Genomic DNA, 24,041 nt, shown 5'->3' with positions numbered 1-24,041 from the left:
TCTAATTGACTCATTGGCCCCATCACAGGAGATCAGTGACTCAGTGCTCAGCACCTAGCCTGAAATGTGACCAGGTGCCCCTGCACTTCCCAAGCAGTGAGCACACATCTAGTGGGTAAGCCCATGAGCCTACTTTATGACATTCCATTGGGCAACTCCTGTCCCACTGAGCATGGCCCAAGCCCCACAGCAGCTGCCAAGGGACCCAACTGCCCTGCTTGCCACTAGCTCTCAGCATTGCTATTGGGCAGGCCAAGGGTACTGAAGTTTGTCCCACTGTCCCCTGTCCATCCATGTTGGAGGGGCCAGGCCATCGTGGTGGGGTGGGGCAGGAGTATAGTTGGGGCTTGTGAGTGGGCCTCCTACTCCACAGCACAGGTGCAAGAGGAACTTTGGAAGCCCTGCTTTCTGTCAGTGATACAGCTTCCAAGGTGTTCTTGAGTAGCAGACATTGTCCCTCAGGAGGGGTGACCCCACGGGCATGAGCACCCTGTTCCAGCGGGGGCCTTTTTTGTAGATGGGCTTGACGGACTTGGGAGCCCAGCGCGTCAGGTACCTGTGGAGGGAGAACAAAGACATGCCTGTGAGGGCTGGGGGCCCAAGCTGGAACTGGGCGAGTGGAGCTCTACCTCCTCAGGCCAGGCCATGGTTGGGCAAGCAAATCCTTTCACCAGTTTCCCTTTCCTGAAGTGCAGAGATTTTCCTGGGAGTAACTGCTGGGTGTCCTGTAAACAGATGGGCTGGGCTCTTGCTGCTGAAAGCCTGTGTGGCCAGGGTCAGGCAGCCCAGAGCCATGAGCTCCCTTGATCTTCATAATTGTCAATGTTTGTGTGTGTTTGCTGAGCAAAAGGAGGAGGAAGAGGCTGCCTGAGCAGATCATTCCTCTCTGGCCTCAGCCATGGGGTGAGAAGAGCTGATGTAAGGGCCTGGAGGAACCCATTACTCTTCCTCATTTGGCTCACTCAGCCACCCCAGCCTTCAGGGAACTCCCCAGGGTACCATAACTGGTGTAGGACCCCTGCCCCTCACCCAACCTGTAACGGGAACCAAGTGGTAAGGGCCTGCATGTGCAGCCCTAGCCCAGGAAGGTTCCTGTAAGTAGGAGAGGGGTGGGGAAAGATGACTGCCACCCATGGACCTTTGGCCTTCTCTGGGGATGGCCAGGGCCCTGACAGTTCCCAGAAAAGTGGCTCATGCCGGCTAGGATTCGGTTTTACTCTGTCCAGAATAAAACTTGGATCTTGTCCAGAAAGGCCCATCCTTCATTCTGAAAGCTCAGCTATGACAAAGGCCAGGAATCCCTCCCCTGCTTCCATTCTAGGTTGGGGCTCAACCCAGCGTCTCTAGAGACTGTCCAAGAAAATACTTTTTTATTTAAAAAAAAAAGAAAATCAATAACCTTGGCTAAAAACTCTTTAAGAAGTTAAAAAATGATTGCTGATCTATGCAGTTCAACTGAGCTCTGCTGGACCTTGGTCTTCTGCTGCCAGCCCTGCGTGAGGGGAAGACTTGGGAGGTGCTGGCCTGCGCTCCAAGTGTACGCTGGGCAGGGAGGGGAGGGCCTATTCTGTGTCTCCTCGAGCTATCACTGCCCCGGCCAGGGTGATGACTATGAAGGAGGCTAGCTACAGGGACTGCTTTTTCTATGGTCTGTGGTGCTGGGTGCCAGATTAAGAGAAAAGGAGGGGACCAGGGATGGCCCCTTTGCTGGCCTCTCCCAGGCTTCAGAGGGGTGCATGAGAGATGGGGTAGGAGAGCAGGCTCCCCAGAAGGGGTGCTCATTGAAATCTGGGGACTGCAGAGGATAAGCTGACCAGGTTCTCCTGAGCTACTGCCCTAGAGCTGTTCTTTCTCCCATGCCTTGGAGAGGGAAGCTGGGCTTTAGCTGGCCTTGGGCCTGATGGCTGTGCCACATGGAGCAGCCAGCTGGCAGGGGGTAGGCTGGGTGGCCTCCAGCCAGCTCTCTGGGAATACCCCAGCTCTAGCAAGAACCAGCCCCTTCCTACCTCTCTTGAAGGGGCAGCATGAGGAGGGACACAGTGGCAGACAAAGCATGGCTCCCCCAGGCCCCAGCAGAGCCTGCACCCATGCATGGCAGCATGGAACGAGACTCCTCTGCAAGGGAATCAATGTCCTTCGTAGCCTGAATTCTCCCTCCCGCTCAGGGTGGCCTTTTGCAACCAGCAAGCCCCCACACATCATCAATCCTGTGTCACGTTAAAGGAAGCCGGATGTATGGGAGGGCGCCTGGCCTAGCTTCAAAGGCCTGAGGCAGCATGGATTGTGTCCTCAGGCCTGCTGCTGTCTCTTAAAAAGCCAGAGAGGGGTGGGCTCAACTCCCAAATGGTCCGTAGCACAGTTAGGAGACACAGGAAGAGGTTAGCATGTCCTGCTCCCCAAGAGCTGCTGGCAGATGGCTGAGTTAGCAATGTGGGGGGTGCAGGTAGAGGTGGGCACGTAGCCAGGGTGCCGGCATGGTGTGCCGGCATGGTGTTGGTAAAGGTCCAGCTCTGACTTAGCCTCCAGGTACAGAGAGGCAAGATACCAGGAAGAAGTCCTGCATTCCCACATCCTGCACCCCCCTACCCTCCATGCCTGAATTCTGTTGGGGATCCGCCTAGGAGGTTTGCTGGGGGCTGAGGTGTCTTGCTTTGCATTAGTCATCTTTGATACCTTACAGAGAGCAATTAAATTTAAAAAAGGGCAAAAACTTCAATTACTTTTGCATCAACCTAATATGTTCCTCAGTCCAGTCTGGGAACCACTAGCTGGACAGAAGGAAAGGGCCATTGGTAGGGGAGAAGAACCCCCTCAAATCTATTTTACAGACCTGGCTCTACTCTCTAAAGAGGATACTACAGATCTAAGAGTATGTGAGTGTGCTGATGTCAGAGAGGAAGGAGGAAGGGAACTTGCAATAGGACAGCTGCTTGAATGTTAGACAAGAATCTGTTCTCACTCTACAGGGTCTTGCTTAGACTAGAAGGCAGACTGAATGATTCCAGGGGCTGGGGGCCGTCCTCTCCTTCTCTATATAAACTCAGAGCCTCTTAGACTGCCACATGGCGCTGTGTAGATTAACTGTACAACCCTGGGGAGCACTATTTGTGACCTAGTTTACATGGATGTTGTCCTGAAGTTGTCCAATGTGCAACCTGCACAGCTGTATTCAGTGGGGTTAACCCAGGAAGTCCTCCCATTTCTAAGGCCTTCTGCCCTCTAATAACCCCAGCACTGGAGAGAGCTAGGATACTGAAAGTTTGCAGTGGTACTGACATCCCCATAGCAACCCAGTGTGATGTCATAAACGAGGGATTAGCACATTCTAACTTGCTGATTGCCCAATCAGCAAGCCTCTACCCTCCTGGCCCCTTTGCTAAGGGCCCTACAGGGGAGGAAAGAGGCTGAGGCCAGCAAAGAAGGCAACAGAAGAAGCAAAGACTGCAGCAAAGGTGGACTGATGGGGGTGGGTGCTCAAGCTGGCAGAGAATGGACCGGACAGGCAAGGTGCACCCTAGCTTTCCTGAGCTGTGGGATGATTTCAGGCAAACAGCTTCCCCAGTGGAAGCCAGTGAAGGCTGCGGGCCTGCAGAACGCTCAGGCTGTTCACACCCAGGTTTGCTTACCGGTTGAGCTGGGGTTTGTTCTTTGGAACAACTCCTTCAGGAAGCCGAGGCCTGTGATTTGGTAACAGACCTGAGTGGAGGGAAGAGGGGACAGTCTTTGCAGTTCCCTCTGCAGCTCTGAGGGGGCCAGAGGGAAAGCCCAAGGGAGCGGGGAGGTTGGCATTGGGCAGTGAGTGTAATTAACACTCTGGATATCCAATTTTCTTCCAGGAGGGGCCAAAACATGGGACAGCTGGGTGGGGAAAGACAGCTCCTGCAGCCCTCTGCCCCTCTTGGTCCCAAGGGCCTTCTACCTGCTCGGTGGGCCATCTTCACACACTCCTCGATCTTGCGGTGTTCTTCCCGGCACAGGCCTGTGATCTTTCGGGGTAGCATGCCTCCATGAGGTCGGATGAACTGGCTAAGCAGCAGAACATCCTAGTGGAAACAGAAAACAGGGGATGAGGGTCAGCTGGGCTTGCTTTTGATGCTGGGAAGCTAGGGCTTTATGGTCTACAGGGGAGGTGGATGTCTCCTGGGAACCTGCCTGAGATCACTTCCTCCATACACTGCATTGCACACTGGTCTGCTACCTTTATTTACCCAACAAAGGTTAATCCCAACTTAGTAAGATTTTCTGTACCCCATTACCAACCCCAAGAGCTCCCAGCTTGTCCATGAGATTTTTTTTTTTTTTTTTGAGACAAAGGCTCACTCTGTTGCCCAGACTTGAGTGCAGTGGTGCAATCTTGGCTCAATGCAATCTCTGCCTCCCAGGCTCAAGTGATCCTCCCACTTTAGCCTCCTGAGTAGCTGGGACTACAGATGCGCGCCACCACGCCTGGCTAATTTTTGTAGAGATGGGGGTCTCACTATGTTGTCCAGGCTAGTCTCAAACTCCTGGGCTCAAGCAATCTGCCCGTCTTGGCCTCCCAGAGTTCTGGGATTGCAGGTGTGTACCCCTACTCCCACCCTCATGAGATCATCTTCTGATAGACTAGAGAACGGAAACTCTTCCAGAAGTGTCACCAATCTTTTATGTACCTGAAGCATCTTTCTTGGACAAAATGTCTGCTGAGTTATTGTCCGAGGGTGGGGTTAGGAGGCATGTCATATGTTTCCACACAAGAGGGGAAACCTGTAACATTTTAGATCCCAAAACCTACACACCACAGGCCAGAGTATATGCAAACAGCCCCTCCACCTCCTGCCGTTCCCTCTGAAGGGCTAGTAAGACATACAAGCGGGGGAGGAATGAACCAGGGTTGCGAAGTTTAATCTCATATGATCTAGGCCCCTTGTGAACAGATCTGATTGGATTCTTGGGCTTCCTTCGGACCATCATGTGCTCACCACACTGCTTGGGACAGGTCAAAGAAACAGATAAACAGAGCCATAGTCAAGACAAGGAACCACATCCCTGCCAGGTCTAAAATGTTACAATTCCCAGACTGCTCGAGCCTAGGAGTTCGAGACCAGCCTGAGCAACATAGCGAGATCCCATTCTCATAGAATGGCTGAAGGGGTTAAAGAAAACTCACCATTCCCCTCCCTACAAGGGCCTGGCATGGCAGTCTTAGCAGTTAAGTTCCACAAACCAACTTGCTGCCCTGGCAATCACCTCGCTGCATAACCACAGATTTGTTTTAATCACTGGACAGTTCCTGAGGGACCCAGGCCTTCAGTTCCCACCCCTGTGCTTTTCAGAATCTGATGAAAAGAACTTGGATTGGATTAATCCAGGGCTAATCAACTGGGCTCGAGGCCCCAGCCCCTCATCATAGGCTGCCAAGCAAGCCGACAGCTTTGTGCAGCTCAAGCTAATGGTGCTCTGAGTGGAAAGGGGTAAAAGGAAAAACAACTTTAGCCTTTACCTCAGACAGGATTAGATTTCTTCTGCTGGAGATAGCCAAGTACGTTTCCTGGAAAAGGCTGGGAGGAAGAGTGCCCCATGGTGGTTGGGCAGGTGTGGGGTTTACTTTCCTATTAACAGCTGAGGTTCCAAGGATGCCTACAACCCCACTAATTTCTGCACGTGAGCAGCTGGGAACACTACCCCTTGCCTGTGTGCTTGCTTTCTGTTACTCTAAGCGGCCACAGAAGGGCTTCAGGACAGAAAGAACCCCCTAACCCCTCAGGGTGGCCTCAAGCCAAGGCTTCCAGCCCAGGAGATTAGTTGGGTCACTCTGTTCAGATCCCATGGGCATGTGGCTTCTCCTGCTCTTATCACCTAACCAGGATCTCTGTCCTTAGTCATCCTATTCCACAAAGGGGCACAGGGACAACCTGCAGGTCAAACTGGCCCAATGCCTGAATCACCTGAAACCCAAGAATAGGGTGTTTCTTGTCACAAGTGAGAGCTCTGAAGAACAAGTAAGGATTTCTCCAGGGCTGTGTCCTTAGCCCCAGGCCCTCTCCATCTCTGGGGAGGAGGTAGTGTAGTCATTAGGGGCATGGGCTCTACCTGGGCTTTCATCCCTGGAGTTTGTATCCCAGCTCTGATACTAGCTGGGGGATCTGAGGCAACTTCACTAACTTCTCCATGCCTCAAACTTCCTCATCCGTAAAATGAGGATGAAACTAGTACCTGCTTCATAAGGTTATTGTGAAAACTAAGTTAATTAAAGCAGGGAAGTACTCAGTGCCCGACAGAGTATGCACTCAATGTTAGCTGTTATTAATTTTTTTTGACGGTGTCACCAGGCTGGAGTGCAGTGGTGCGATCTTGGCTCACTGCAACCTCTGTCTCCTGGGTTCAAGCGATTCTTCTGCCTCAGCTTCCCGAGTAGCTGGGACTACAGGCATGCGCCACCACACCTGGCTAATTTTTGTAATTTTAGTAGAGACGGGGTTTCACCATGTTGGCCAGGATGGTCTCCATCTCTTGACCTTGTGATCCGCCCGCCTTGGCCTTCCAAAGTGCTGGGATTACAGGCGTGAGCCACCGTGCCTGGCCTAGCTGTTATTATTCACTACTGTCTTCTTTCCCTGGAAACGACTGCACTAGAAGAGCTCAAGCCATCAGATATCTTTATAGCTCCAACACAGAACAACAGGGTAATGTATGCCCAGATCACAGTGAGAACCAGGAGCCTATTCAAATGCACCCTCATCATACAAGGGAAAAGCCAAACCCAGATCATGATTCTATCCCACAAGAGTACAACCCCTGCGAGCTGCGTTAAGGGCCCTAGTGGTCTGAGGCACAACCAGACCATAAACTCAATCAGTGGCTCTCAACCCTGGCTGCACATTAGAGCCAGGGGAGAGCACTTAAAAAACACTCAGGCCCCACCTCCTGAGGCTGATTCAGTTGGTTTGGGGTGAAGCTCATGCATCATTATTGTTTTTTTGTTTTTTTTTTTTGATACAGTCTCGATCTGTTGCCAGATGTCAGGCTGGAGTGTAGTGGCGCAATCTCAGCTCACTGCAACCTCCGCCTCCCGGGTTCAAGCAATTCTCCTGTCTCAGCTCCCCGAGTAGCTGGGACTACAGGCACGTGCCACCATGCCCAGCTAATTTTTGTATTTTTAGCAGAGACAGGGTTTCACCATGTTGACCAGGATGGTCTTGATCTCGACCTTGTGATCGACCCGCCTTGGCCTCCTAAAGTGCTGGGATTACAGGCGTGAGCCACCGTGCCTGGCCACATCATTATTTTTTAAAGCTCCCCAGGTGATCCTAATGTGCAGCCAGGGCTGATAGCAACTGGACAAAGTGCTCCCATCTCTGGTGGTTCCATGAAATGAAGCGCTGGGGGACGCTGCTCCAGTTAACCAGGGAATCTGAGAGCTTCATGCCACATAGAGCTGAGTCTCTGTAACCAGACTCACGTCATAGTTATACTTGTGCTTCAGGTTCCAACGGCAGATGGGGCACTGGCCAGAGGGGTTAGGAGGATTTGGAGTCTCCTTGGGAGTCGCTGTGATACGGCCTTCAATCTAGGAGACAGAGAAAGAGAGCCAGTGTGAGATACAGGGCCTGCACAGAGCCACGTTATCTTTGTGCAAACCCCAAAATGATGAGAATGCTGGTAAAAGTTTATCTTGGTGGTTCTTGTGGGAGTAGCTAAGAGGTTTTTCTGCCTGAACTGTGGTGTTTATTTTGCAGTTGCTGTATGCTAGGCCTTGAGATAGCCACAGGGATGTGGTTTGGTGGCTTACAGGGGTAACAGAAACCACCTAAACTTAATACCAGTGGCAAGAGGGAGAAAGGGGTTTGCTCTATCAATTGAATGCTACCTTTCCTTCCTCAAAAGAAAAAACAAAGGCACCAGAACACTATACTTTTTCCACTCCCTGGTTTTTTGGGGAAAGTAATACATGCACATGGTAAAAAGTTTCACATAGCACAAGGATACAGAGTCCAAAGAAAGCCTCCCTCCAATCCCACATATTCTCCTAGGGGGAAACTGCATTTCCCAGCTTTATCTTACAGAGTTAAGGCTATGCCAGTGGGTCTCAACCAGAGGTGATTTTGCTCCCCAGGGGATATCTGGCAATGTCTGGAGACATTTTTGATTGTCACCACTTGGGGAGGGAGTGCTACTGGCATCTAGCAGGGACGTTCTCCCCATCCTACACTGCACAGGACAGCCCTCACAACAATTACCCAGCCCCAAATGCCAGGAATAGCAAGGCTGAAAAACCCCAGGCTGTGCCATATAAGCAGATACGTGTGCACTCCTTCTTCTCTCTTTACAAAAGAAAGAAAGAAAAAAATAATACGAAACAGATGGGAGGATACATTTCCCTGTCACGCTCCTTGCTTTTATCATTTGGATGCCACCTTTTAAATCCTGCTAAGGCCAAGTGTGAAATGATCTCCCTATCACTGCTGTATCCTGTGGAACAGCCTTGGAATTGCTAAGTGCAATAAACCAACAATCTGGGAATTAGCTCCAACTGCAAGAGAGAAGTTTAGAAAGCCTTGCTGACTGAGACGGTGGATTATGAGAGTGAGGCTGGGACAGGTCTGAGAGGCTTTGGGAGGGAAGTAACACTGTCTCTTGGGGGAGAACTGGCATAAGGGAAAGGGGCTGGAAGTACTACTTGGCTGTGCAGGGCACTGCTACCCTCCTTCTGCCGTGGTAATTATAACTGCCAGAAACTGAGATGTTAGAGAAAATCCGAAAGTACATGGTAGGCCTTGGGAGGTGGGTTGCGATGGGCTGGGGGTGGTGGTGGGGAGAGCTAACATTTATTGACTCCCCATTATATGTGTGGCTCAGTGCTAAGAATGATTCACATATATTAGTTCACTTAACCTCCAGAACCTAGTAAGGTAGGTGTCCGTCCTTATTTCATAGGGGAGACAATAATACCCAATGTCAGCCATGGCAGTGCTGCTAAAAGCATGGATGGGCTTTTCCCTCCCCTGAGGGCTCTCGTAGACCACAATGCCTCCACGTCCATTCTACAAACAGCAGACTCATGCCCCACATGAAAATGCTCTTTATACTCAAAAGCCAGATGTATTTCTCTCCTCCAGTATGGAGTTTATAGAGTGAATGCTTGTTTTGGCTTTGAATCAAGAAGCCTAAATGGTACCTAAGGGGATTTGGGGGGGTCCCCTAAAAAGAACTGTTTTGAGGCTAAGCAGTGGAAAGGCAGAGGGAACATTCTAGAGGGAGACTCAACGGACTTGTCCTAGGAATAAGACTGCCTTGGGGAAGACTGAGCTTGGCTGGCTACCTAAAGGGTTAAATCTCTGGTTGACATAGAAGTTAGAGGTCTCTGGGAGCTCTACGGAGTGGCTGAGGATTTCTTGGAGGCATAGAAGGCCATGTGAAAACAACGTTGTCTTTTAAGGATTATAGGATAATCTAGGACCCATGACTCCCCAAGGAAGGGAGGTGGGATGGGCCCAGTGAGGGAAAGGGGGGAGTGGGTAGATGAAGAATTGTTCCAACTTTCTTACCAACAGACAAGCCAGGATGCCAGCTAGTGAGGCCAGGGCATGGAGAATGTCACTTTTAAAATGCATCATTTAAAGAGCAGTTTAGTCATTCTAGGCAGAAAAGAAAGGAACTGAGGTCCAGGCTCTTGGCCCGGGGTCAACTTACTCTGGCCCTCTAGGCGTGCAACAACGCCTTAGTTTCCCCTTTGGGAAACTGATTCATCACCCACCAAAGAGCTTATCAGCAAAGGCCTCTGAGACCTTGCTATACAAAAGGCCACTTTAATGAAATAGTGATACCTCAGCCCAGGCACAACAACTGTTCCTGATTAACCACACTATAGCACATAGCTTGAAAAATAGTAGACCGTGGGATTTATAGTCACTGAGGGAGCTTGATCCTGGAGCTGGGAGTCCAGTTTGGGCCCCCTCCCTCCCTCAAAGGAGCAGCCAGGCAGCTCCAAGTGTTAAAGAGGTTATACATGGCCAACTCAATGATACTTACTATAGTTGTCTTCCCTTCTTGGATCTCCACCACTACAGAGATAAAGGGGGAAAAATTAGGTCAGCCATTTAATAAGGAACAGAGAGTTTCAAATAATAGCTCAAATTCTACACATTTGGAAAAAAGCAGCCTTCCATCTGTACTCTCCCATGGTCTCCACCTGGAGCAGAAAGAGCGAAGGATTCACCCCACTAGTGCCAAGGCTCTCTACGCCCTTGAAGCGGGTGGAGGCAAGCCCAGGATGCCTAGGTAGCATCACCTCTCTGGTGTGGGATTAAGGAGTTCCACAGTGTTCTTGCCTTTCTATGCAAAGATTTATCTTGGTTCTATCCAAAGGAATTGGTCAGATCCTGTCCTATAGTAGATAGCAATAAAAGAGGGTGGGGCAGTGGTATCTAAAAGACCTCCAAAAGTACCCAGGTGTGTTCCTGCACAAAGAGAATCAGATAAGAATGGTTTCTTCAGTGTATGGGTTAAGGTTTAAATAAATTAAAAAAAAAAAAAAAAGAAAGAATGGTTTCTGCTTTGAAGAGTTTACAACGTAAGATATAGCACTGAACTAACACTATTCCAGTGTCCCCTAGTGAATGAACAAAAAGACAAGTTCACTCCTAGAACATATCCTCAGAATCTTGAGTTAAATCATCTTCTTTTCTCCCTGAAGGGTTGCATGTTATTATATATACTAGAGAAGGTTGACGGACGAGATAGGAATAAGGAGCCTGAAGATACTGGGTCCAGGAAGAATTTCAAGGAGAGTATTGCCACTACAAATGGAGAGGGACACCCTCAGTGCTTTGCCTTTTTTTTTTTTTTTTTTTTTCTGAGACAGAGTCTCATTCTGTTGCTCAGGCTGGAGTCCAGTGGCACGATCTCAGCTCACTGCAACCTCTGCCTCCCAGGTTCAAGTGATCCTCCTGCCTCAGCCCCCCAGTAGCTGGAATTACAGGCACGTGCCAACATGCCCGGCTAATTTTTGTATTTTTAGTAGACACAGGGTTTCGCCATGTTGGCCAGGCTGGTCTCGAATTCCTAACCTGATATGATCCACCTGCCTTGGCCTCCCAAAGTGCTGGGATTACAGACGTAAGCCACCATGCCTGGCCCCACATTTCCTATCTTACCTAACCAAGATGCAGAATGACAACTTCAATAATCACCCAAGGAAGAACCAAGCTGATAGCCCACATTCAGCAAATATAATCAAATAGTTCTTAGAGATACTCCCTTGTTGACACAGTTTCTTTTCTTTTCTTTTTTTTTTGAGACAGAGTCTCGCTCTGTGGCCCAGACTAGAGTGGTACAATGGCGCGATCTTGGCTCACTGTAACCTCCGCCTCCCAGGTTCAAGCAATTCTCCTGTTTCAGCCTCCCAAGTAGATGGGGTTACAGGCACCCGCTATCATGCCAGCTAATTTTTTTGTATTTTTGTAGACGGAGTTTCACCATGTTGGCCAGGCTGGTCTTGAACTCCTGACCTCAGGTGATCCTCCTCCCTCAGCCTCCCAAAGTGCTGGGATTACAGGCATGAGCCACTGCACCCAGCTGACACAGTTTCTTTAGAAAGACAGAAGCCAGACCAGGTACAGTGGCTCATGGCTTATAATCCCAGCACTTTAGGAGGCCAAGGTAGGAGGAAATACTGGAGCTCAGGAGTTAGAGACTAGCCTGCGCAATGTGGCAAAATCCTATAAAAAAATACTAAAGTTGCAGCAGGGAACACAGTTAGGGAACCACTGATCCATTTCAACAGCCCCCAGTGCCAGAGGGGAGAAAAGAGACCAAGGGAGGAAAACAGCCTCTCCAAGGCAGGGGCGGGACCAAACCCTGTCCACTGACTCACTCTCCTGTGGGCTTTGGGGGCTCCCACAATCACAACTCAGTGAGCACAGCTGGTGGGGCACCTGGCAGGCACAGGGAGACCCCGAGAGGAGCAGCTCTTGGCTCAGGCCTCTCAGCAGATGTGAAAGTGGGACGAGGCAGAGAGGGCACCCACTGAGATGCAAGCACCCGCCTGTGTGTCTAGCAGGGTGCTTTGTCCTTTGGGGTCCTAACATACTGAGGTTACAGGGGTGGCTCTCTCCATGGTGCAGATACAGAAACTGAGGCCCCAGAGGTGAACTGGAGTCAAGGACTGATTTGTTTGACGTCACACCGCCAGTCCGTGGCAGAGCAGGGATGAGAAACTGAGAGAGAAAGCCCCAGGTTGGCTGGGGCTGTGGAGAGGGCAGAGGAGGGGCCTCAGGAGCCAGAAGGGGAGTCTCTGCTTTGCTTCAGCCGGTACTAGGGAGGAAATGGATTAAATAGGGTCAGTAAAGCAAACACTGGTTCTCCAAAAAAAAAAAAAAAAACTAAAATTAGCCAGGCATGGTGGCATGCACTTGTAGTCCCAGCTACTTGGGAGGGTGAGGTGGGAGGATTGCTTGAGCCCAGGAGGTTAAGGCTGCAGCAGCCATGATCAAGCTACTGCATTCCAGCCTGAGCGACAGAGCGAGACTGCCTCAAAAAGAGAGAAGTCACAGCTGTTAGCATACAAACTGGTAAATGTCAAATGCTTAGTAAATGCTAAGGGTAGCAAAATATTCATCATGGTCCCCTTTTGACTGCTAATTACTGTAATAGGAAACTTAAGCCCATATAGCTAGGATGCAAACCATCTTTCAAGACACTAAACCCATATTTTAACAGCAGTTTGGCTATGGTGATTTAGTTTCTACTCAGCTCTGGCCCAGGGAAGAAGTAGTACAGATTAGAAAGAGTCTAAGGCTCTTAAATTTGAGAATTCAGTGAGAGCTATGAACTTCTCCCTAGGAAAATAACAAGACAGATGCAATTAGACATGGATTTCAGGAGGCTCACAGCCTTCTAGAGTTAGATACCTAACAGTAACGCTGGTTCCCTCTCAGTGGTAGCACTAGGTGCTTTCAGTTTCTTCTTTTTGCCTCTCTGTATTTTCTAAAGTTTCTAAAATAAACATGTCCTGCTTTTGCAATTAAAAACAACAAAAGGCCGGGCATGGTGGCTCATACCTGTAATCCCAGCACTTTGGGAGGCCAAGGTGGGCGGATCACTTGAGGTCAGGAGTTTAAGACCAGCTTGGGCAAACCTCAGGTGGTGAAACCCCCATCTCTACTAAAAATACAAAACTTAGCTGGGCGTGGTGGCACATGCCTGTAGTCCCAGCTACTCGAGAGGCTGAGGCACGAGAATCGCTTGAACCTGGGAGGTGGAGGCTGTAGTGAGCCAAGATCGCACCACTGCACTCCAGCCTGGGCGACACAGCAAGACCCTGCCTCAAAAAACAAACAACAACAACAAAACCAACCAACCAAACAAAAAACAATAAAGAGAGAAGGGCCTGTCTAAGGAAAAAAGGCAATTCTAACCCAACCAGAGGCCCATGGCAGCATCTGTGATCACTGAGCTCTGTGACCAAGACCTAATTGGACACAGATTGCCTGGAATTGTCCCTGATTTGTCTTCTGGGCAAGCCATTCATAAAGACTCACTGCTCGAAAACAATCCTGAGAGTACCTCAGTGTCCAACTCCAGACATACAAAGGAGTTACAATGGCTAGAAAAGCCCCGAGGCTTTCTCCAGAGAACACTACAGTTACTAATCAATTCAAAGACAACCTAGGTTTCTCCACGTAAAAGAAAATGCATCACCCCACACAAGGATCTACTTGTACAGAACAGAGACCAACCCAAAATGAGATTTGAGTGAGACTCAATGTGGTCCTCAGTCTGGTAGCCAGCACAGCTGCAGAGAGAAGGTCACTGCAATATGTCAATCTGCAGAATCAATCTACAAATGGAGGATGGGGAGAAATGAAGGGAGGTAGGAGGAAGGCACATCCCCAGCTTAGTAAGGGTTCCAGGCACTCCGAAACTTTGCAAATTTGCAAAAACCAAGTTGAGAGACAACCTAATCTGAGCAAGAACAAGTAGGGGAAAAGTTTCTAAGAATCCCCAAAGGAAACAAAAGGAGAGACACATTCTGGTACCACTGGAGTCAGCAGAAGAACAATGCCCTGAAACACGCAGTGGATAAACATGTGGTTCCCTTCTTGGTGGAGGCACTTGGGTCCTAACCATGAGGTAAACAAGTCTAACAAAACACACATCACTCCCGGCAAAGAACCAAACCCTGAAGTCATCCCACTGGCCCCTGGAAAAGAGATCAAAGCCCATGGCAAGCTCCACTGTTCAAAAGCTCCCCCTCCACACAGCAACTCTGAGCCAGTGAATCATCTTACATCTTATTGTTTTACCCAGAAGCCAGTGGGTAAAACAATAGGCAGATGCTTATCTAACAGAGACAATTTGTTAAACCAGAAGGAATGACCTGAGAATTTACAGGGGACTCACACTGATCAGGGTGGTGTCTTCGTGCAGGGGGAGAAGGCTCAGCTGGAGCCTGGAGAGGCCCTTAGTAGATTTTAAGCCTCTGGAAAGAGGAGATAGGAATCAAAATAGTATTGATTTTCAGCGTGCATACAAAAACGTGTCAAAACCAAACAAAACCTGAGATCCATTTTGTCCCTGGCCCCTCTCTATTAAAAAGAAGTGGGAGTAGCTAAGAAAAGCTGGACTGAGAGATTTAGGCACTAACAGAAAACTTGTATAGAAAAAGATTGAATCACCCTTGTGTTCTGAGATATGACACTATCAAGTAAACTAAGGAAAGAGATGAAGCAGTTTTCTAAACTAGAACTAAGGGCGAAAATCTTTACAGATAAGCACTTCTCATACACATGAAATAATCTGTCCAAAATGAGGCAACACATTTGCTGAGTACCTGTGGATTGTACAGCTTCGCTCTACCTACTGTGGAGAGTCACATCTAGGAGCCACAGTCTCTGCCTTAAAGAAAAGAACTAAACTCTGTATGGGAACTTGACTATAATAAAGTCCAGGCCTCGTAAAGAGGTCCTTTGAGTACTTCAGTAAATACCTGCCTAGGATGGAGTCCAAGATAACTGAATTATAATAGTTTGGAATGAATGGCATTGTGGTGAGACTGAAGTGAATGCAAAAGGAGGAGAGGGGTGACACCTATAGTCTCAGTTACTCAGGAGGATCACCTGAGCTAAGGAGTTAGAGGCCAGCCTGGACAACACACCAAGACCCTGTCTCTTAAACAACAAACACGGAAAATGCAAAAAAACCCTGATGGCCACATGAACAGACACAGTGAACTGCAGCTGTGTAAAGCCCCGACTGCTTAGTAAAAGAGGAAGTGAAAAACGATGAGGAGTGCAGGGCACTGCTGGATCAGTGACCAGAGACCAAGGTCTCTCTTAGAGAGGGTCTGTGGAAACTAAGGCCCAAGCAGAGTAAGAAAGACTAGAGCAACTGATGTCTGGGCAATGGCCCTTGTAGTCTTACGTAGGGTCAGGGAGAGGAGTGCCACCTTTGGGATGTGTGCCTGCATTTCTGGCCACTGGCCACTGACCACTTTTTGCAAACACCTTCCTGCCTCAAGCCCTGCTTCCTCCAGTTCATCTTTAATTCTATCATTGAAGTTTCTGGTTCCCAGCTGGGCGTGGTGGCTCACGCCTGTAATCCCAGCACTTTGGGAGGCTGAGGTAGGCGGATCATGAGGTCAGGATTTCGAGACCAGCCTGGTCAGTATGGTAAAACCCAGTCTCTACTAATAATACATAAAAATCAGTTGGGTGTGATGGTACATGCCTGTAGTCCCAGCTACTCGGCAGGCTGAGGTAGAAGAATCACTTGAACCCAGGAGGTGGAGGTTGCAGTGAGTGGAGATCATGCCACTGCACTCCAGCCTGGGTGACAGAGCAAGACTCCATCTCAAAAAAAAAAAAAAAAAAGTTTCTGGTTCCCTCACCACCTGCCCCTTCCTTTCCCTTGGACCCCTGAGGGAACTTCCCTCTGCCCTATGCTTCAGAATAAGGAGTCTTATTGCTGCACAAAACTTTCTTCCCACCAGCTGGTTACTCTGGACTATGTCTCCTGAATTTTTTTGAGACAGAGTCTTGCTCTGTCATGCAGGCTAGAGTGCAGTGGCATGATCTCAGCTCACTGGAATCTCCGCCTCCTGGGTTCAAGTGATTCTCCTGCCTCAGCCTCCAGAGGAGCTGGGATTACAGGTGCGTGCTACCACACCTGGCTAATTTTTAATTTTTAGTAGAGACGGGGCTTCACCATGTTGCTTAGGCTGGTTTTGAACTCCTGACCTTGTGATCCACTCACCTCAACCTCCCAAAGTGCTGGGATTACAGGCGTGAGCCACTGTGCCCAGTTGATCTCTGAATTCTTTAAAGACTCCAACTCATTCCTCTCTCAAAGCTTTTATATGGGACTGCCCAACCTGCGAGGCATATCCTTGTCTGAAGTGTTAGGTCTTCCAGAAGGTCTTCTTAACCAACTGAAAGAAATGAAGCAAATTCCCTTTGGCTTTTACTCACTTTAGTATATCTTTCTCTAAGTGTCTGTTAGATCATGGCTTAATTTATATAATATATTTTTTAAATTTAAATCCATTTCCTTCACAAGGGCTTTAAGAGGGATAAGGGAGGAATGAAATCTAACACAATCTTTGCTAAATCTGGCAGTGCCAACCATAAAGGCACTAAATGGTCTTTGGCAAATTACCTGCTAAGAGCTTTCAGGGAAGGTGGGAACAATAAGGGAGACCCTGCCATGAAATACCAAGGTGATGTTACTGGTGCAGAGGGAAGAGGGCTGGCTCTACTTCCAACTCCATCACTTATTAGCCATGTGATGTTGGGCAAGCTATTAAATCCTTTGGGACTGCATTTCCTCATTTATAAAAATGAGGACAGTTAATATCTACCTTTAAGGTGTTTTTGAGAAGACTGAATAAATGTATATGGAAAACCTAGCACAGTACTTGAAGCAAGCACAGTAAATCACAATTTCTATTTTCGTCCTCCTCCTTTCATCTTACTTTTTCCATAATAATCTTTTTTTGGCTTTGTGTCTCTCTCTGGTCAAACTTTAAACCAGGCTTTCTCAACAGCAGCAGGACTGCCATTTTGGGCCAGATCTTCATTGTGGGGAACTGACCTGGGCATTATGTTTAGCAGCATCCCTCACCTCTACTCCCTCATGCTAGTAGTACCAGTTGTGACAACCAGAAATGTCTGCAGACACTGCCAAATATTCCTGGGGGACAAAATTGCCTCCCAGTTGAAAATCACTGTTTTGACTGAAAGTCTTCATAGACAGGAAAATTGGTCTTCATGAGCTGACTAAAATTATGTATTATTATCTGACACTTTGAAAAGCAGGATGCTTGAATATTTTCAGCAAGAGACCCAGCTTCTTTCCCACAACTTTAAATTCTATGTGTACAATATTGTTTGGGTGTCAAACGTACCAGCTGAGACTAGTCAAAATTAGCTGTATGTACAATACTTTATGCCTTACAAATAATGAATAGAATAACAAAAGAAAATGTTTCATTTAAAAGTTTTGAAGACAGGTGATTCTCAAGAATAGAGAATATGGTAGTGTCTTCATGTAGAATCACATTTTTAAAAAATTTATTTTATTTTATTTTTTAAATTTATTTATTTTTTTAAAGATGGGGTTTCACCATGATGGCCAGGCCCCCTTGAACTCCTGACCTCAGGTGATCCACCCACCTCGGCCTCCCAAAGTGCGAGGATTACAGGTGTGAGCCACTGTGCCCGGCCTAGAATCACATTAATTCAACCTAACATTTAGATGAAGGACTTCAGAGACCCATTTGATTTACAGTCCATAATTTTTTCCCTTTTTTTAAGAGGTGGGGGTTCTCACTATGTTGCCCAGGTTAGACTCCAATTTCTGAGCCCGAGTGATACTCCCACCTGGGCCTCCCAAAGTGCTGGCATTAAAGATATGTACCACTGTACCTGGCTTACAGTCCATCATTTCACAAACTCTCCAACTGGAAAAATTCTTTAAGTCTAACTTCAATCCAAGTACTTTGGAGGCCAAGGCGGGCGGATCACCTGAGGTTGTGAGTTCAAGACCAGCCTGACCAACATGGTGAAACCCCGTCTTTAAAATAAAATAAAATTAAAAAAAAAAAAGTCTAACTTCAAATATTTGTTGTTAAAACAAACAAAACGATTCCTCTTGCCTTTTTTTCTGGAAGCATAGCAAAATCTGCCTCAGCTTTGAATTTCATAAAGAATATGCAAATTGTAGCCAATAGTGTCTGACACTTGGTAGACACTCTCAAAAATGGTATGGGCATATGCCTATTTTGCAGCATGGGAACAGATGAAACATCCAAATCCTTTCTATCATCTGCATGATCCCTTTAGTGTCTTTATTAGTGGATTTACTAATGGATAAGTTAACCATGCAATATCCAGACTTTCTTTTTTTTTCAAGCAAATGCTCCACTTCCCTTACTGGCTAAATTCTTCAAACATACCTGCTATTTCTATTGCTTCATCAACTATCTCTTTCATTTCTCCAAATTGGATGCCTTGTTTGCCACTCTATTGAAATTGCTATATGAAAGCTACAAAGAGAGACCTCTTCTGAGACAAATCCAATGACCCCTTCATTAGGCTCTTCTTTTTAGACTTTTCTGCTCCCTCTGACAACAATGATCACTCTTTTCCACTGGATACTTCTCAGCTTTCGTTAAAGGATATGCTGCGCAATACTATGCCAGATCCTCAAAAAAAACCCACATCTCTTCTTTTGCACATCACTCATCTTTCTTGTTTCCTAGTACACAAAGGAAGGCTATATCCTAAAAGACCTTTTCACTCTCCGCCAGATTCCATCCTTTTGTGAGCCTGCTAAGACACATCCTCTCTATGAAAACTTCCAACTGGGTTTGCTGTTTCCAGTAACTGAGTCTCCCTGTACTTCGTCACGTAAAAGGCTAAATTGCATTTATTGGAGTATGTATATATATAATCTCACTAGAACCTAAGTTCTTCAAGAAAAGGGCTGTATTTTCTGTCTCCAGAATTCCTTTACAGCTTGAAGCATAGCATTTGGCCTTCGGTAAGCTCTCAGTTGATACTCGAATCAGGCCGCTTTTCCAGATTAAGATTAATGAAAAGCTAAACTACCGTCCTGTATTTGCCTACGTCTCACTTTGGCCTACCCCTCTCAGGGCGACTAGCGGTCCGGGCAGAAAAAGCAGCCATCAGATCACAGCATTTTGAGAAGCGGAAAGGGAGGCTCTGGGAGGGTACTCAAATGGCCTTCCTTCGTGATCCAGAGACTCTTTAATAAAAGAGACTGTAATAAAAGAGAATGCGATTCGGAGAATATGGAAGGGAGAATTAACATGCAAACGCTTCACAAAAACTTTTCTGAATCCTGGGACAGCTTTCTTTTCTGCTCCTACTAAGTAAGCAGGCCTTTCTCTCCGTCCTCCTCGGCCTCGTGAGGATACTCACAAGGGGTAGGAGATCAAAAAAAGGCACCAGGGTCTGGAAGAGGCTTTTAAGTATCCCTGGAAAGCCAGTACCTCCAAAGTTTCAGAATCGCACGAAGGAAAGAGAGGAAGGGGCGCACCAGGGCGGGCGGAAGCAGTCTCCGCCGCTCTTCTCAATTTCAGGAGGTTGCTGGAACGCATGACTCACCTTCCCTGAACCCGCGAGCTGGAAGCCGAGACCAGCTGGTAGCTGCCGGGCCCGCTAGGAGCCCACGGAGAAGCCGCTCACTGCCGGACAACAGGACCTTAAAAAATGCCATCTTGAAAAATCAACCCTGACCTCTTGTATATTTCCGCTTCCGGAACGTAGCGCGCGCAGCCGCAGTGGTGGGGCAGGAACTGTGGCGTGCCGGATTGTAGTTCGCTTATTCCTGTCACGTCATTTATCTCACCTGCTCGCTTTGGGATAAGAGAGGCTTCTGCGTCAAGCCTACATTTCGTGTTAAGGATCTAGTGGACGTCTTTAGCTCCTGTCTGCCAGTGCCCGCAGTCTTCAAGGCTGCATTCGTTTCCTGGAAGGCTTCCTTACGAAAATCACACGCAGCACCCCTACCTATGTTTTTAAAGCGTTCTCCTCACTGCACGTCAGCTGTGAACTTTCAGCTTCTGTTACTGGGGTTAAACCTCTACAGGAGAGGTTGAAATGGTTAGGAACTCTGGATCCGGAGTATCGGGTATCAGGCAGACCTGGGATAGAATTGATGCCACCTTCTTCCCTGACCGCTACCACACTGATCTTTGATTTGCATATACTTAGACCTCTCTCCAGCCCCAGGGCCTTGGCACAAGCTATTTCCTTTGTCTGCTCTTTAGCTGTCTAACTTCTACTTATTTCTTAGAGCTCACTTCAAATCTTATTTCCACAGTTTTGCTTGACTGTCCATTCTCAGCACCAGATACCTCTCCATCTTAGTACACGACAGAATTTCAGTTTTGTGTTTGTTTTGTATTTATCTTCTTACCAGGCTGTAAGCTCCATGAAGGCAGGAACACTGTTTTCTGTTAACTCTCACATCTGCAGCACTTAGTATAGTTCTTGACACATAATAAGAGTATAATATATACTTGTTGAATGAATGAGTAGAACCTATTTTATAGGGTCTAGGGGAGGACTAGACCCTGAAGATTAGATATGATAAAACGTAAGTGCTCAGTCAGGCATGGAGGCTCATGCCTGTAATCCCAGCACTTTGGGAGGCTGAGGCAGGTAGATTACCTGAGATCAGGAGTTCAAGACCAGCCTGACCAACATGGTGAAACCCCATCTCTACTAAAAATACAGAAATCAGCTGGTTGTGGTGGTGGGCGCCTGTAACCCCAGCCACTCAGGAGGCTGAGGCAGGAGAATCGCTTGAACCCAAGAGGTGGAGATTACAGTGAGCCAAGATCGCACCAATGCACTCCAGCCTGGGCGACAAGAGTGAAACTGTCTCAAAAACGAAACTAAACCAAAAAATTTTTTAAAAAGTGCTTTATAAACATAAGCTAGTTAATAGGGCAGTTATGGAAATGGCTCTTTTCACAAGTTGGACTCACATTGTAAGAAAGCTTATGGTACCAAAGAGAAAATACAACTGCTCAATTTTTCTTCTTTTTGATTTGTGGGACATATAGGCTGTTCCTCTGGAGTTCCATAAGAAAGGAAAATCATTGACAGCTCACATCTTCCACTTGGAAGGATATTTCCACTCTCCATAATAAGTCTGAAAGAGATTTCCTAATTATCCTATTCTGAGTCATGGATGGGAAAATCAGGCTTATTAAATGGCATAGCATGTTTTCTGGTGAGTGAGAGAGGAGCTCATCATCCAGTTGGGCTTGCCACCTTAGTAGACTAGGAGGATGCAGAGCAGCTGCTGTATGGGAAGTTTGGGCGGCATCACCATAGAGAGGGAGAACAGGAGAAATGCAGCATTGGGGTACATGAAAACATCTCATTTAGCAAAGGCAAACCCAGTGAAGGGGAAACTTAAAAGAAAAGTCAATCAAGGTGCTGGAGACTGACACATGGATTAGGAGTGAAGCAGAGGGTCTTGGTGAGGTGAGGTCTAGGTGTTCCAGCCAGGATCAAGAAAGCTTTGGCTCTCCCTATAGCTTCCCAGTTTGTTCTGTATAGGTGACCTTGATCTATATTCTGTATTTGTACCACATCCCCCATTTCTTCACCCATTTCCAGCTTCCAAGAATCCAGTAGAGGCAAGGGCAGCAACAGAGCCACACCCAGGGCTTGCTTTGGACATAGTTAGCTAAAGCATTTGGGTGCCAACCCTCTCCTCATTATCTTATCCTAACTTATCATAATCAAATTTTATTTTAAAAAAATAACTATGACAGGTAGCATGTGATCATTGTAGAAAAGTGAAACACTAGATAAAGTAAAAAGAAAATAAATGTCATCGAAAATCCAGAGATAAGCATTGTTTACATTTAGCAAGATGAAATAATACTGTGCATATTTTTTGCCTTGTAATATCTTATTTTTCTGAACCCACTTCTGATTAGTCCCTACAATTCTGTGCGATCAGCTTTTGAGAAGGAGACTAGTTTTAAAAAACAACAACATATTTTTAAATTAAGGTATTACCTATGTAAGAAAAATTCACAGGCCAGGTGGAGTGGCTCACACCTGTAATCCCGGCACTTTGGGAGGCCGAGATGGGTGGATCACTTAAGGTTAGGAGTTCAAGACCAGCCTGGCCAACATGGTAAAACCTTGTCTCTACTAAAAATACAAAAATTAGCTGGATGTGGTCGTGGGCACCTGTAATCCCAGCTACTCAGGAGGCTGAGGCAGGAGACTCACTTGAACCTGAGATACGGAGGTTGCAGTGAGCCAAGATCGCACCATTGCATTCCAACCTGGGCAACAGAGCAAGACCCCATCTCACAAAAAAAAAAAAAGGAAAAATACACAAATCATTGGTGTATATACTTTTTGATGAATTTTCACAAAGGGAACACACTACCCATGCCAACAAGCAGAATATGACTGGCACTCTAGAACATCCCCTTGTGTCCCCTTCCAGACACTATCCTCCAAGGATAATCATTATCCTCATTTTTAGCACAGCACCATATATTACTTTTCCCTGCATTTGACCTTTATATAATATTCCACTGTGAATATACCACATTTAAAAAAATTTTTTCTGTTGATAGAATTTAGATACTTTCCACTTGGGACGACTACAAATAGTGCTGTGACATTCTTCTATGTGACTCTTGGTGAACACAAAGACACACTTCTTTGGGGCCTATATCTAGCAGTGGAACTGTTAAATTGCAGGGTATGCCTATGCTCAGCTTTAGTAGAAGATACTGCCTTGGTTTTTTACAAAAGCCTTTATTTTATTTTTATTTATTTATTTTTGAGACAGAGTCTTGCTCTGTCACCCAGGCTGGAGTGCAGTGGCATGATCATGGCTCACTGCAGACTGGACTTCTTAGGCACAGGTGATTCTCCCACCTCAGCCTCCTGAGTTGCTTGGACTACTCATGGAGTACAGGCATGCAACACCATGCCCAACTAATTTTCTGTACTTTTTGTAGAGATGAGGTTTTGCCATGTTGACCAGGCTGGTCTGGAACTCCTGGGCTCAAGCAATTTGCCTGCCTCAGCCTCCCAAAGTTCTGGCATTACAGACATGAGTTACCATGCCTGGCCCAAAGGCCTTTTTTTTTTTTTTTTTGAGACGGAGTTTCGCTCTTGTTACCCAGGCTGGAGTACAATGGCGCGATCTCGGCTCACCGCAACCTCCGCTTCCTGGGTTCAGGCAATTCTCCTGCCTCAGCCTCCTGAATAGCTGGGATTACAGGCACGCGCCACCATGCCCAGCTAATTTTTTGTATTTTTAGTAGAGACGGGGTTTCACCATGTTGACTGGGATGGTCTCGATCTCTTGACCTCATGATCCACCTGCCTCGGCCTCCTGAAGTGCTGGGATTACAGGCGTGAGCCACCGCGCCCGGCCCAAAGGCCTTTTTTAAAACAACAACAACAACAGAAACCAAAAAATGATACTGCCGAACGGTTTTCTATAGTTAATGTATCAGTTTACTCTGGTATCAGCTGTGTGTGACAGTTCTAATTGCTCTGTATTGTGTCAATATTTGATTTTTTTTTGGTACTTTTCATCTTGCCATTCTGGTTGGTATGTAGTAGGATCTCACTGTGTGTTTATTTTACATTTCTTTGATGCTTAATGAAGATGAATAACTTTTCATATGTTTACAGATCATATTTATTTATTTATTTATGAGACAGAGTCTTACTCTGTCCCCCAGGCTGGAGTGCAGTGGTGTGATCTTGGCTCACTGCAACCTCCGCCTCCTGGGTTCAAGTGATTCTCCTGCCTCAGCCTCCAGAGTAGCTGGGATTACAGGTGCATACCACCACGCCCAGCTAATTTTTGTATTTTTAGTAGAGACAGAGTCTCACCATGTTGACCAGGCTGGTCTTGATCTCCTCACCTCAAATAATCCACCTGCCTCTACCTTCCAAAGTGCTGGGATTACAGGCGTGAGCCACCATGACTGGCCAATAAATTTTAAGCATGCAGTTTGTATAGCAATATAGATCATTTAG

The 24,041-nt window shown here is 47.1% G+C and overlaps 1 protein-coding gene across 2 annotated transcripts; it reads right to left on the bottom strand.

Moving 5' to 3' along the window:
* Positions 1 to 116: 116 nt before the first annotated feature.
* Positions 117 to 19,759, bottom strand: MRPS18A (mitochondrial ribosomal protein S18A). Of its 2 annotated transcripts, XM_012448741.3 has the most exons (6): positions 19,605 to 19,759; positions 10,009 to 10,040; positions 7,439 to 7,546; positions 3,920 to 4,043; positions 3,627 to 3,696; positions 117 to 556 (listed from the first exon to the last, which is right to left on the bottom strand). In XM_012448741.3, exons 1-6 carry the CDS (start codon positions 19,714 to 19,716, stop codon positions 412 to 414), a joined length of 591 nt encoding a protein of 196 aa, XP_012304164.1. In that variant the 5' UTR covers positions 19,717 to 19,759; the 3' UTR covers positions 117 to 411. The 2 variants fall into 2 exon arrangements, with proteins under 2 accessions (XP_012304164.1, XP_012304165.1); XM_012448742.3 differs by lacking the exon at positions 3,627 to 3,696.
* Positions 19,760 to 24,041: the final 4,282 nt, after the last annotated feature.

Source organism: Aotus nancymaae, unplaced genomic scaffold (genome assembly GCF_030222135.1).
Source record: "Aotus nancymaae isolate 86718 unplaced genomic scaffold, 86718_ANA_hifiasm-v0.15.2.pri h1tg000040l, whole genome shotgun sequence".
Taxonomy (NCBI): Eukaryota; Metazoa; Chordata; class Mammalia; order Primates; family Aotidae; genus Aotus; species Aotus nancymaae.
Note: the sequence above shows the minus strand (reverse complement) of the source record. Positions and strands in the feature narration are given on the sequence as shown.

Bases quoted from the DNA above. Each gene is read 5' to 3' on its own strand.
- MRPS18A (XM_012448741.3), bottom strand. From the start codon at position 19,716: ATGGCATTTTTTAAGGTCCTGTTGTCCGGCAGTGAGCGGCTTCTCCGT. The intron at 4,044-7,438 runs GTGAGTCTGGTT...TGTTTCCACTAG, and splicing joins AGCACAAGTATAACTATGAC to GATGTTCTGCTGCTTAGCCA. The intron at 557-3,626 runs GTAAGCAAACCT...CTCCCTCCACAG, and splicing joins AACAAACCCCAGCTCAACCG to GTACCTGACGCGCTGGGCTC.